The sequence below is a fragment of the Sorex fumeus genome, unplaced genomic scaffold, assembly GCF_029834395.1.
Source record: "Sorex fumeus unplaced genomic scaffold, SorFum_2.1 ptg000045l, whole genome shotgun sequence".
In the NCBI taxonomy this organism is placed as follows: domain Eukaryota; kingdom Metazoa; phylum Chordata; class Mammalia; order Eulipotyphla; family Soricidae; genus Sorex; species Sorex fumeus.
Genome location: NW_026606102.1, coordinates 177,517 through 191,844, shown reverse-complemented (window position 1 = coordinate 191,844; position 14,328 = coordinate 177,517). Strand labels below are relative to the sequence as shown.

At 46.3% G+C, this 14,328-nt stretch overlaps 1 protein-coding gene across 2 annotated transcripts in view; it reads left to right on the top strand.

Annotated features, from left to right (window-relative positions):
* The window catches only part of IL12RB2 (interleukin 12 receptor subunit beta 2), an 87,478-nt gene that overhangs the window by 29,458 nt on the left and 43,692 nt on the right, over positions 1–14,328 (top strand). For both annotated transcript variants that reach the window (XM_056122361.1, XM_056122362.1), the window contains exon 7: positions 1,794–1,873. In XM_056122361.1, the coding sequence (XP_055978336.1) occupies positions 1,794–1,873 (80 nt within the window). The remainder of the gene's footprint in view (positions 1–1,793; positions 1,874–14,328) is intronic.

The following is a 14,328-nucleotide window of genomic DNA, read 5'->3' as shown; positions in this document are numbered from 1 at the left end:
GGAAGTGCTAGGCCTTCCCTGCATGTAGATCTTTGTCTAAAGATCATAAAACTAAATTGCTCTACTGCCAGGTGTGTTCTGGAATGGAAATAAACACAAAGAGTGGCATTGTACTTTTACAATCCCTGACAATCACTGTCCTCCCGTCATTCATCGATTTTCTCGAGCGGGCCCAGTAACGTCTCCATTTTGAGATTTGTTGTTACTGTATTTGGCATATTGAATACATCATGGGTAGCTTGCCAGGCTCTGCCCGTGCGGGTAAAATACTCTCGGTAGCTTGCCCATGCGGGCAAAATACGTATTTGCCCCATGTGGGCAAAATACTCTTGGTAGCTTGCCGGGCTCTCCGAGAGGGGTGGAGGAATTGAACTCGGGTCAGCCATGTTGGCTGCGTGCAAGGCAAACGCCCTACCGCTGTGCTATCGCTCCAGCCCTGTACTTTTACAGCATCAGAAATCTTTTCCTTTTAATTTGTCTTTATTTTTCTGTTAAGAATTCTTTCTGGGGGATGGAGCATTAGTACAGTGGATAGAGTGCTTGTCTTGCACGTGGCTGACCCGGGTTCGATCCCTGGCATTCCATATGGTTCCCCAAGCACTGCCAGGAGTAATTCCTGAGTGCAAAGCCAGGAGTAACCCCTGAGAATCGCTGGGTGTGACCCAAAAAGAAAAAAAAATTATTTCTGTACTCCAAAAAAAAAGAAAAAAGAAAGAGGCCATACTTTTCTTGAGTTGTTTTATTAGTACATGTTTTAAAGATTAAGTTGTGCATCTCATTTCTTTTTCATAGATTTTTTAAATTAATCTTTAAAGTAAGCCATTTTTGTTCTGATGCCATATTTGTTCATTTTTTATCAAAAGAAGAAGGGTTGGTTTGCAGTGCACATAGAAATAGTATGGGGACTATTGTCTGTCATGGAGGCAGGGGGAAGATGGGAAATGGGGGGTATGCCGAGGATATTGGTGGTGGGGAATGTGCACTGGTGGAGGGATGGGTGTTTGGTCATTGTGTGATTGTAACCCAAACATGAAAGCTTGTAACTATCTCACGGTGATTCAATAAAGTTTTAAAAAATAAATAAACAATACTATCTATTAACAGTGTTGCAGCCATCTTACCTAAACTGCAGTAAAAATTAATTATTTTATCTTAAGAAAAAAAAGTACACTAATATTTTTCTCGAACCAATTTAAAGATTTGCACTTTGTTAAAAAAAAAAAGAAATTTTCTTTCAAAAAATGATATTTTCAAACTGAATTAAAAATATCATGGCGTTGATCATCTTTATTTTGTGAGAATTATCTATTCATAAAAAGTTGCCATTTTTTACTGAAAATATACACATGTTTCCATGCAATATAATTACATAATAATATTATTATAATAATATTCTATATAAATGTAATGTGTAATGCAACGTAAATTAGACCTTTCATTTTAAAAAATTAGAAAAAGGGTTGGGCTGGAGAGGTAGTACAGAGGTTGTGATGCTTGCCTTGCATCTTACCAACCCTGCTTCAAATCCCCAGCACAAAGCTAAGTAAGCACTTCCAGTGGTCACTCCTGGGAACCAGGACGAGTCCCTGAGAAACCCCAGGTGTGTCCCAAACACAAAAGCAAAAAGAGTAAAGAAAAAGGGAAATACGGCATGAGAAAATAAATATTACACCAGTGATTTCCCCTTCCCCCCCCCCCCCGTGATCGCTCACTAAATTAAAACCCTGACTTTCAAAGGTTTCATACCATTTGTGCATATATATATATGAACTGTGTTTTGTCTTTTGAAACAGAGCCTATTGGCATGTTAGATGTCTGGCACATGAAACAGGACATTGACCACAAACGACAACAGATTTCTCTTTTCTGGAAGGTAAGTTTTTTTTTTTCTTTTTGGGTCCCACCTGGCGATGCACAGGGGTTACTCCTGGCTCTGCACTCAGGAATCACTCCTGGCAATGCTCAGGGGACCATATGGGATGCTGGGAATCGAACCCGGGTCGGCCGCATGCAAGGCAAACGCCCTACCCGCTGTGCTATCTCTCCAGCCCAGGAAGGTAAGTTTTTAATGTCAGCTTAAAATTCAGGATAAATATATATCACTGTATCACTGTCATCCCATTGTTCATCGATTTATGTAAAGTCTCCTTTCATGCCAGCCCTGAGATTTTAGCAGCCTCTCTTTACTCAGTAAGAGTAACAGTAAATATATATATATTATATATATATATATTATATATATATATATGGGTAGTTCTGTGAGGTAACTAACTGAGAAAATTTAGTATACCTGAGCAATGTTTTTGAGGCCAGAAAAACCCCTTCTTCTTCCATTGTGACTTTAGTCTGGGACTCCAAAGACTTTGCCAAAGTTTGTCTTCTCAGCTGTCTCCTCCTCATCCTTGACTCGTGAGCTCGTGTCCTGAACTTTGCCAGATACACGTCCGAGCGCTTTTGGCCTTCTTTCCTCTACACAGCCTCATCTTTTGTTTCTGTGGCGTTTTTCTGGTGGTTGTTATTGTCGGCTGGCACACCCAGCAATGCACAGGGGCTTGAGGGTTGTTTAAGGAGGGGCACAGGGGACTGTGCAATGGCAGGAATCGAACCTGGGTCTCCTGCACGAGAAGTTTGCTTTGCTCTCCAGCTGCACGATCATACATTTTCCTCATCCCCTTCCACAGGGACCCAGGTCTCTCGCGATCCCTCACTCATCTGTGCTTTGACCCCCATGCACCTTCCGCCCTGCGCCTTCTCCCCCTACAAACCATATGCCCAAGATTCACCATTGCGTCATCACACACTCACTTTGTGAGCAGCTAAGGGTGGGGAAACTGGTCGTGGATCTCTGGGAATACTCTTTCTATTTTTCCCTGGGAAGGAGAAAAAGTTGTCCTTCCTCGGGAATGCTAACAGCTGCAGAAACAGACAGCCAGGGAAAGTACCCCCTCCTAAATGCAGTCAAACAGGAGCAAAGAAAGCAACCCTATGGCAAACAATGAAAACTCAAGTTATTACCGAATATGAGCATGGCACCAAAATCCTGAAAAGGGGGCCCTTGTTATTTCATTTCATCCTCACAGAAATGCTGTGAGGTTGAGCCCAGTATCCCCACAATTTTTTAACAAATGGAAAAAAATAAAAAACGAGAATCAGAGAGAATATCACCAGGGTTGTGAGTGCGGAGGTGGACCGGAACCCCATGGGAATCTTCCGTCAGCCAGCACGCCCTTGTCAGGTGAAAATGTTATTTGAATTGAGCCCTGGATTGGCTTGTTCTCAGACAGGGGTTTGGGATGAGCCACACTTTTCTTTTATTTTCCCAAACCTGCATGCCTTTCACAGTCTCTCTTCCCATTAAGGCCGATGCACAATTTGGGGGTGAAGCTGCTGAGTGTGAAACCAGATGGGAAAGACACGTGTGTGTGTCTCTCACAGGACTGGCCCGATCAATTTGGATCATTGTCGTCTTCGCTCGTCTGAAATGCCTCATCTCCCTCGTTTTCCTTTTCCTCTCTGTCGTAGAGGCACAAAATATCTGGTAGGAGCGGAGACCACTATAAATAGCTTGGTGAGTCACAATCAAGCGCTTCACTTTGAAACTAAAACTGCAGTTCAAATTTTATATGAAAATAAGGCCACTTTTTATAGGCTAGTCCATTCTGAAAGCAAGCCACCTCGAGCGGCCCTAATTGGGGGACGAGTGTGGAAGAGCCCAGCTCAACTCTCAGCCCTGAGTTTTTACTTTCTTCACAAGGAAGCGACTGGGTAAACCCCATGTTCATCCTCTCCTCAAGAACTCACCTTTCACCGTCTCCTCCAAAGTGCTCTGAGGGGCCGGAGGGAAAATGCAGTGGGTAGCGCGCTCGCCTTGCATGTGGCTGACCGAGGTTCAATCCTTAGCATCCTATAGGTTCCCCTGAGCACTTCCAGGAGAAATTCCTGAGTGCAAAGCCAGGTGTATTCCCTGAGCATCAACAGGTGTGTCCTAAAAGCAAAAAAACAAAAATTTTTTTAAAATGCTCTGAAAAAATATAAAAACTAGCTATTCTGTTTCCAACTTTCCCTCCGCTCTACAAAGCGTCTCTCCATGAAAGAAGCCCACACTCCTGGTCTCTGGGCAGCTGGCAGGGCTAGTCAATGAGATGACACAAATGCAGAAAAGCCACTGGGGCCACCAAGGAAATAACTGGGATGTCCCCCATCAAGAGTCCCTCCATCCTGACAGTGAAAGTGGCACACTCAGGGCCATGCCCAGGTGCTTCTCACATGGGAAAGAGTATGAGACGCTAAGCATTAGAACGTTGTGCAAGGAAGTCCCCGCAAGCCATGGGCAACACTAGTTCCCCTCTGGTCCTCATTTTGTTTTGTTTTGTTTCTTTTGGTTGCGGGGAGGGGCATACCTAGCTCTGGACTTACTCCTGGCTCCTTGCTCAGAGATCACTGCTGGAGAGCTCTGGGGACCCAGTGTGGTGTCAGAGATCAAACCCAGGTCAGTCACAGGCAAGGCAAGCACCTCAAGCCTGTGTTATCTCTCTGACTCCTCAGTTTACTTTGGGTGTTTGGTTTTCTGGAGGGGAGGATTTAGGACCACACCCTATGGTGCTTGGAAAGTACTCCCAACTCTGTGCTCAGGGAACCATGTAGTGCTATGGACCAAAACCAGGCCCTGCTGTATACAAAGCCTGTGCTCAAACCATTGGACTATCCCTCTGGTCTGAAAAAGATTTCCTTTCATTTTATGGAACCTAAATTGTGAGTACAAGAAGGAGACTTTGGGCTGGAATGGACTTGAATAAGAAATCCAAAATAAAAATACTACATGTTACTACATCTTTCTAGAAGGATCTAGAACCAAAGGGCAGATCCCAGCCCCCTAGTGAGTGTTCAGCCTGTGTTACTCTAAGGAACGTTGGATTCACTCTTCATTTTCTGTTTGTTAGAGGAATAAGTCTTTTTCAGTACTGCCTTGGGAACCTTCTATGTCCCCAAGACTTGCACTTGCTCCTTGCTAGAGTGAAGCCAGTTATAGTTGGAGATGGGCTGTGATTTTTTCCGCTTTGGACATAGTCAGTTGTCTAACCCCAAAGGAAATGTAACCAGAATGCAGAGCCCAACCCCACCCCAACACACACACACACACACACACAGACACACACATACACACAGGCATATACAGATACACACAGACACACACAGACACACACATACACAGACACACACAGACACACAGAGACACAGACACACACGCTTATTCTGTAAACTCAGACCCACACTGAGAGAGGATGTGGTTCTCCTGGGCACATTTCCCAGGCCTAATGCTGACTGCTGGCATCCTTTCCTGGGTGGAAATGTCTGTCCTTCTGTCAGAAACCACGCCCGTCTCCCTTCCTCTGGAGTCCTTCGTTCCACTCTCAGGCGGGCTTGGGCGTTTGAAGGTGGGTGGTGTTGTGTCTTAAGAGACTCATCTGCGCGTCAGACCAGGGAGAACTGCAGCGGTGAGAGCAGGTGCTTTGTGGTGGCACCCAAATCAGACCTGGGTGCAGGAAGGAAGCAAAGGCTCGCCTGTGGTGAGGTTGGGTTGGGTTTTGCCTCCCCTTTTTTTTCGAAATTCAATCAATACTGGGAAACCTGAGGGACAGTCCAGCGTTGCAAAGAGAGGGGATTTCACATCTTGGCACCCAAGGAAGCCCCAAGTGAAAACCCCATCAGCCTGTGAACACAGTGAGGGCACATTTCTAAGTGGGGAGAGTGGGTTTTATTTTTGTAGGTGTTTACAGTAGAGGAGAGCGTGCCATGCTGGATGGCCGGGGAGATAGTGTGTGAGCAGATGAGCGTATGCGCGTGACACTAGGATGGAGCCTGTGTGATAGCGTGTACACTTGTGTTTGTATGTCTTTGTGTTAGCATGTGCACTTGTGTTTGTTTATGTCTGTGTGATAGCATGTGTGCTCGAGTTTGTATATGTGTGTGTGATAGTGTGTGCACATGTGTTTGTATATGTGTCTGTGTGATAGCATGTGTGCTTGTGTTCCTATATGTGTCTGTGTGATAGCATGTATGAATGTGTTTGTATGTTTGTCTGCGTGATCGACGTGAAGCTGGCAAGTACGTGAGGTCTGTGAGTGAGTGTGACTGTGAGCGAGTCAGTGTGCCTGAGACAATGATTGTGTGTGAATCGCAGATGAATGTGAGTCCTGAGTTTATACTGGTGGCTAGAACAAAATACCTTATGTTGACAAACAATAGAAAGTTCTTTCAGGAGGCTGGAAATCTAAGGTGAGGCAACCAGCAAGGTCAGGTGACAACCCCGATCTGGGTCACAGATTTCCTGTTGTGTCCCCACCTGACAGAGGGTTAGGGAGTCCTCAGAGGACCGCGCCTTAAGAGTGTTCTGAGGGGCACCTCCTTTAGCCCACACTCATTTCCCACCTGCCCCACGTCCTGACTGCATCCACTGAGCACAGACTACAGACCAGAGAGGTGAATGAGTGATAGAGCTGAGGCAGTGTTGATCTCCATGAACACACGAGTCTCTGGGAGGGTGGATCCTTGTGTGGAAGGTCAGAAAACCACTTCTTTGCTAGCCTCTGCTTTATTTTGTTTTTTGAGTCTACCCTGGCTCTGGGCTCATGGATCACTCCTGACAGATCCTGACAGATCTTGGGGAACTCTGAGGTGTGAGGGTTGAATCTAGGTAGGCCACGTGCAGGGCAAGTGCCTTACCTCCTGTGCTATCTCTCTGGACCCTTTTTGTCATTCTTGTTCCTACAAAGTCACTCATTTCCCAACTCCTTGGTGTCTCTTGAAAGCTCCTTTTTTTTTTAACATCCTGTACTACTTTTTCGCTGTAATTATTTAAAGACAAAAACTACTTTCTATGTTGAAATAAGAACATGCAACTTAATCCATGAATAAAATAAAGACATCTATGCATCGTTGAAACTGCAAGTGAAATAACAGGTAGAAAATGTTGCTCAGTAACCAACAGGCCAGTGTCAGGGGTCAGTGTTAGATCCCTTAGACATCTTATGGGTGTGCTTTAGAATGATCCTTCCCCTCAGATTCCCTCATCAGCTCCTTCATGCAAACTTAACTATTGTTCCTTTGGTTTTCATCAAGCATTCCAGTACATTTTCAGGTAGGATAGCATGCAAATATTAAACATCTTGGACAGATGGATGGATGGATGGATGGATGGATGGATGGATGGATGGATGGTTGCATGGATGGATGGATGGATGGATGGATGGATGGAAGGAAGATGGATGGATGGGTATGTAAATGGATGAAATAGACTAATATTTTCAGAGTTCTTCACTGCCTTCATCTTAGTAAATCACAAACTTTCTGAAATTATGGGCTTAGACCATGGTCTGGAAGAGAAATAGCTCTCCTCAAGTCAAGCTGATTCCACTCACTCAGTCATTCATCATTTGAACAAACAAATCTCTCCAAGCCCCTCAGTGCTTTGCTGGATCCCGGAGATATGGAAGTGAGCATATCCAATCCTTGTGTCTTGAGGTCTCAGTCCGTTTGGAGAAATAGGCATGGGATGACCCAGTCACCGAGGTGCTGAGGAGTTCAGGGTTGGGCAGAGGCTGGGTAAGGGGAGGGCTCATGACCAGGAGCCCCCATTAGTGTGAGATAATGGGGGAGAAGTCAGAAGACGCAAATCTCAGAAGAACAGACTGGCCAGGACAAAGAGTGAGAGCACATTTTCCAAAAGCCCCTGGGACTGTGACTTCAGCATGGAGAGGATCCCTTGTACAGCCACCAATGTAAGCCATGTGCAGCATTAACATTTCTTCCAGTTCTTTATTTTGTTTGTTTGTTTGAGGCCACTCTGCAGTGATCAGGGCTTGTTCCTGGATCCGTAGTCAGGGATCCCTCCTGGTAGGTCCGGGGGACCATGTGGGATGTGAGGAGCCAACCCAGGTTGACTGCGTTCAAGGCAAGTGTCCCAACCCACTGTACCATCTCTTCCATCTCCAGAGCCTCATCTTTTTTTTCTTTTTTTTTGTGCCTATTCCCTACCTCCAATGCTCCCAGCATCCCTCTCACCCTCCCACTCCCCCCCTATTCCGCCCCACCCCTGTGGCAGGGCATTCCCTTTTGTTCTCTCTCTCCTTTTGGGTGCTGTGGTTTGCAAAAGAGGCATTGAGTGGTTATCATGTTTGATCTATTGTCTATTTTCAGCATGTATCTCTCATCCTGGGATGGTCCTCCCAACACCCTTTATTTGGTGCTCCCTTCTCTATCTGAGCTGCCTTCTCCCTCAGCCTGTGCGGCTGGCCTCCAAGCCATGGAGTGAACCTCCTGATACTTATCTCAGCTATTTTTAGGTGTTAGTCTCCCAATTTGTTACTTTATATTCCCCAGATGAAAGCAATCTTTCTATGTCTGTCCCTCTCTTTCTGACTCATTTCACTTAGCATGATACTTTCCATGTAGTACCACTTGTATGTAAATTTCATAACTTCGTCTTTTCTAACAGCTACATAGTACTCCATTGTGTAGATGTACCAGAGTTTCTTTAACCAGTCATCTGCTCTCGGTCCAGAGCCTCATCTTTAAAAAAGAAAAGCCAGTGGCTGAAATGAGATTTCCCGGTACATTTTACTTAACACAGTCATCTGGAAGAGTATCATTCTGATGTGTAGCTGAGTTTAAGATCATTAGCAAGCTGGTTCACAGTCCTGTTCTCCTAGTAAGTCTTGAATACAGCCTTATCTGTTGGGTGTCAGCTTGACCTCATGGCAAGAGCTCAGGTGAGGGTTCCAAGATGTCCCTTGAGGGGGCCCCAGCAGCCTGATGGGTGGCTCTTCCTGTACTGGGTGGACAGGATGACTCAAACCCAGGGCCTCTACAGAGCAGGGATGGGGCGGGACTTAGCTCCAAAAGCAGAGGGAAGATTTCATGCACCTCTATTTCTTTATTGGCTGAGATAGTTCCCTTTAGTGAACAGTGACTTCCAAACCACGCGAGACAAGAGGAGAGACACTGGTCTACACACCTGGCAGGGCCCTAAAAGGACCGCAGTTGTCTCAGTGCACGCTCCCCCACGGCTCTTTCTCCTCTGTGCCCACAAAGATTTCCCCAGCCTGCATCAGAGCGTGCAGCAGGGACATGTTCCTTGGTCTCCCATCTGAAAGAGAGGCAGGGAGAACAGAAATGATGCATAACCTGATCTAGGAGGATGCTCAGGAGAGGAATCTCTAGTTCCCAGGGCCCCAGGTCCTTCTGTAATTGCCAAGTCACTGCCTCGCCTCCCAGGAGCAAGGGTCCATATGAAAGTAGCAGTTGGGAAACTTCCCCTAGTTGTGCTGTAAGATTCAACTTGCTCTCCCTGTCTTCTGCAACTCTTATTCCGTCACAGGCTGGCACAGCGTTTTGAGAACTTCTCTCGGGATGAACAGGCTTCCCCTGGTTTGTAGGGATGTGGGGATGGAGGTCATCTATTCCGGGATGACCAGTAGCCAACTAGCAGAAGTAATGGATAAGACAGGAGGTGACAGTAAGATCCACAAGACAGGAGACAGTTAAGCAGAAGATACGTAGAACAGACAAGAGTTAAAACATTGCTCCTGGGGTTAGAGCAATAGTATAGCAGGTGAAGCACTTGTCTTGCTCACAGCTGACCCAGTTTCAATGTGCAGCATCCCATCTGGTCCCTGGAGCACCGCCAAGAGTAATTCCTGAATGCAGAGCCAGGGGTAAGCCCTAAGCACTGTCAGGTGTGACCCCCAAACAGCATAAATAAATAACATCTTTCCTCTTGCAAAAGCTTCCGTGACTTTACTGTTTTCCCAGCCATAAAACAAGATGGGACTCATTATGCAATCTTAAGTACCACAAGATGTAAGACTCAGGAAACTCGGGATTGTGCAGCAGGCCACCTGGGGAAGGTCTACCGAGGGTACGCCCCACGCTAGGGTAGGGTTCATCCTCCAGAGAGAATTGAAGCTCAGCCTTTGAGCTCCAGCGTCTCCACTTCCCAGAGGTGCATCCTGGAGCATGCAGGGCTGGGAGCTCTCGTGTCTCATTTACCTGGTGCATCAAGTGCAGATATAACCGTGGAGGCCACGTGGAGCCACGCAGCTCCACCAGAGAACTTGGAGCAAGCCTGTTTTCGAGCCAATGTAAGGAAAAAGGGTACATGACATCCAGAGGTGAGCGGGTGGGCTAGTGGAAGACAGATGGGGGGGGGCACAGGAACCTGTTGATATGATGAGTTTTCACACTGGAAGGGAGAGAAGGATAATAACAGGTGGGATGGTGATTGTTCATGTGGTTTCTGCATCTCAGACAGACGTAAGAAAGATTTCCATACTAAGTTTTTGTTGTTTGGGGTTTTACTTTTTTGGTGTGTGGGGGGGGGGCTCATACTCGATGATGCTCAGGGTCTATTCCTGGCTCTGCACTCCAGAATTACTCCTGGTGGTGCTCAGGGGACCCTATGGGATGCCGGAAATGGAACTCGGGTAGACTGCATATAAGGCAAACACCCTACCTGCTATACTATCGCTTTGGCCCCTCCATACTAAATTCTGGTTATTTTCCAAGGATAGAGCAGAAAGTCAGCTTCTACTTTTTTAATTTTCAAAGTCTTTACCAAAGGTCTGAGATCACCTCTCAGCTTTGCCAACGATAGTACAGAAATACCAGCTCTTGAAAGGTGGGAAAGTGTTATGCATGAAACTCTATTGGCAATATACTGGAAACCACAGTGCAAAAAATATATATTTCAAAAATGTGCCTCTTGTAGAGGCAGACTGGTGGGTGAAGGGGAACTGGGGGTGGGGGGAAGGGGGAAATTGATGAAGGAAATTGGAAGGGATTGGTGGAGGAAAGGTGAAGGGATTGGTTGTGAAACAATGTATGCCTGAAACAAAATCATAAATAACTTTGTAATTTCACAGTGACTAGATTTTTTTTCTTTTGGGGGGTGACACCTGGCAATGCTCAGGGATTTCTCCTGGCAGTGCTCAGGGGGCCCTATGGGATGCCAGGAATTGAACTCAGTTCATCAGAGTGCAAGACTCTACCCACTGGACTATCGCCTGATCCCCTTAAAACATTTTTATTAAAAAAATTATAAAAAGGAAATAAAGAAATGCCAGCTCTTCCCGGCAAACCCAGGATGTCAGGGGCCTTCAGAAGGTGCCTTCCTCCCGCACGTCCACCAGGGGGCGCACGAAACTCTCACACTCTGTTTCAGTGAGCGTTGCTGAGTCCGTTTCCCAACCACTTCAGGTCTCGGAAGGTACCTTTGTAGAATAAGGATTTATGGAGAGTGACAATAGATGCAAAGATCCTGACTCACGCCATTGCCAACAAAGGCTAGTTTCTCCCTCTTCACCCACCCCAGTGAATGAGCACCAGAATAGGAATATGTGAATGTGAGGAGACCCCCATTGTTCCTTAGGGCCATGCTTGGAGGACTCACGGGTCACCTACCTCCGTGGGCTCAGGGTAGAGGGAACAGTCCTGGCTCTCCACCCTGCCCAGATCGCTGGCCTCACGGCTGCTGTTGATGCTGTGCTAGATTATGTCTGGCACCCCCACCCCCTATTAGAGAAGTCAGTGCTGCCATATGGAGTTCCACCTTCAAAACAGGGCATTATTTGAGAATGCTGTATTGATATTCTTTGTTGTTTGTTCTGTTCTATTTAGGGGGCCAAACTCGGTGGTACTCAGGGCTTATTCCTGCTCTGCACTCAGGGATCACTCCTGGCAGGGACTGGGGGACCATCTGGGGTGCCGGGGATCAAACCCATGCTGGCTGTGTGCAAGGCAAGTGCCCTGCCCGCTGTACTGTCACTCTGGCCCTGCTATGATTTCTTTTTAATTTTTAAAATCTCTTCTAATTCTGGCTGGAGCGATAGCTCCGCAGGTAGGGCATTTGCCTTGCATGCGGCCAACCCAGGTTCGATTCCTCTGCCCCTCTCCTGGCAAGCTACCAAGAGTATCCCGCCCACACAGCAGAGCCTGGCAAGCTCCCCGTGGCATATTTGATATGCCAAAAACAGTAACAGCAAGTCTTACAATGGAGACGTTACTGGTGCCTGCTCAAGCAAATTGATGAACAACAGGAGGACAGTGCTACCATGCTAGAGTGCTTCTAATTCAATGAATGTGTTTACAATAGTGATACCATAGGTGGTCCTGGTGTCCATTGTTCTGTTTAAGTAAACTGATTTGAGCTATGTATTACTGACTTTTCGGTTCACTACAAGCTGCACATACCGTGGCCGTCCCTTTAGGCAGTGACCACATAACCCGTGGGCACAATCCGCTATACCATGTGATTTGTGTCATTAAACTCCTCGGTGTTCCCACAAAGACAAGCCACCAAACAGCGTACATCTGGGGACAGATCCCTCTTGTTTATTTTGTTGCTGATGTTGTTGTTTCATGATCATGATCGCAATCATCCTGTTGTTCGTCGATTGCCTCGAGCAGGCACCAATAACGTCTCCTTCACCCTAGCCCTGAGATTTTAAAAAGTGCCATATTCAAGGCTCTTTCGGGGTTAGGAGAATGAGTAGAATGAGACCCATCATTGTTAGTGGTATTTGGCATATTGGGTACGCCAAGGGGCGTTTGCCAGACTCTACCGTGTGGGCAGGTAACATTCGGTAACCTGCCAGGTTGTCCAAAGCAAGAATGAGATAATAAGATGTCATGCAGCCACAAATGCGGTGCGCTTCCAAGAGCTGGGTTTTATGTTGTTGTTTGATTTTTTTAAATTCGGTATCCGTGAGATAGACCATTACATAATTGGGTTTCAGTCATACAATCATCCAGCACCCGTTCCTCCACCGGTGTACATTTCCCACAACCATTCCCCAACCCCACAACCCCCACCCCCAGCCTTCCTCTATGGGAGGCACTTTTCTTCTTGCTTTCTCTTCTTTTTTTCCTTTTATGCATTATGGTTTGTAATACCAGTACTAAGAGGTCATGGTGTTTGTTCAGGTCATTCAGTATTTTTATTGGGACAGTAGGGCTGGAATAGCTTTTTTTGGGTGGAAGCTTTGGGGTGTGAATATGACTGCTGAGGCATCCGGAAGTACAGGGACATGGGGGGAGGTATCCTATCCCAACCCTGAGATAGCCTGGAGATTTCAGGCACAAAACCCGCATACCAAAATTTTCAGTAGATTATCAGCTCCCTCTTGTGACATGACTCCCTGACTATAAACCATCTTTATTTGCTTCCAGACACTAAGTATCCAATGGACTAAAAATACCTATTTCCTTGTTGGCTCCTTGAACTCTTTTGTCCCATCGACCCTGTTGTACTAGCTAAATACGTTTTATAACTTGGTTAAGGAAGCACTGTGTCAGGGGTGTGAGCACTGATCCCTAAACGCTGAGCTTGACATGTGGCTACAAGTTTAACTTGTGGAATAGCATACGGATTGTTCTGATGACCTCGCCATACTTGCTCATTGGTATTTTCAACTCTAAATGATGTGGCAGGGTGGGAACAATGCCAGAGCCTGGGTGGGGCCAGGCTCTTCTTGTCCTGCTGGGATCTTTCACCTGGCATTCAGAGACGTGACTTTATTTGTGTGACGCTTGTTAACTGCTAGGTTTCCACAGCAATCAGTGGGCATGCTTGCTGGATCCCAGTCATGACTTGATGCTTAATCTTTCTTTTTTTTTTCTTTGACTTTTTCCCCCAGTATCCCTCAACCCCCATTCCAACCCTCCCCCTGCCTCTATGGCAGACAATTTCCCCCATACTCTCTCTCTACTTTGGGGCATTAGACTTTGCAGTATAGATACTGAGAGGTTACCATGTTTAGTCCTTTATCTACTTTCAGCACACATCTCTCACTCGGAGAGATCCTGCCAACCATCACAGACTTAGTGATCCCTTCTCTATTCCAGCTGCCTTCTCCCCCAGATCGATACGTAGACTTTCTCTCATCACTTTATCCCTGGATTGAGGGAGGCTGATGAAGCTCTGAAGGACAATGAGAAGGAAGTTAGCAGTTTGGTTATCCAGGTGTTTCTTCTCACAGGGGTCATTTGCTTAGCTGTTAGAGTGAGGTGAATGGCCCTTGGCAAGGATGGAGTACTCAAACTAACGTTTGGGGGAAGCCTTCCAATAATTGGGGTACAGTCATTGTCCTATTGGATTGACAGGGAAGGATAGAGAAAGAGGAAGCTATAGGAGTAGCCTTCCCTCAACCTTGGCTTTAATTTGTCTGCTGTTTGCCCAGTAACAAAGGGCATGTTTATCAATAGCAGTTCAGGCCATCACAACTTCTAAAAGTTCTCATTTCAATGCCCAGAACAGACTTGCAAGATGGGCTG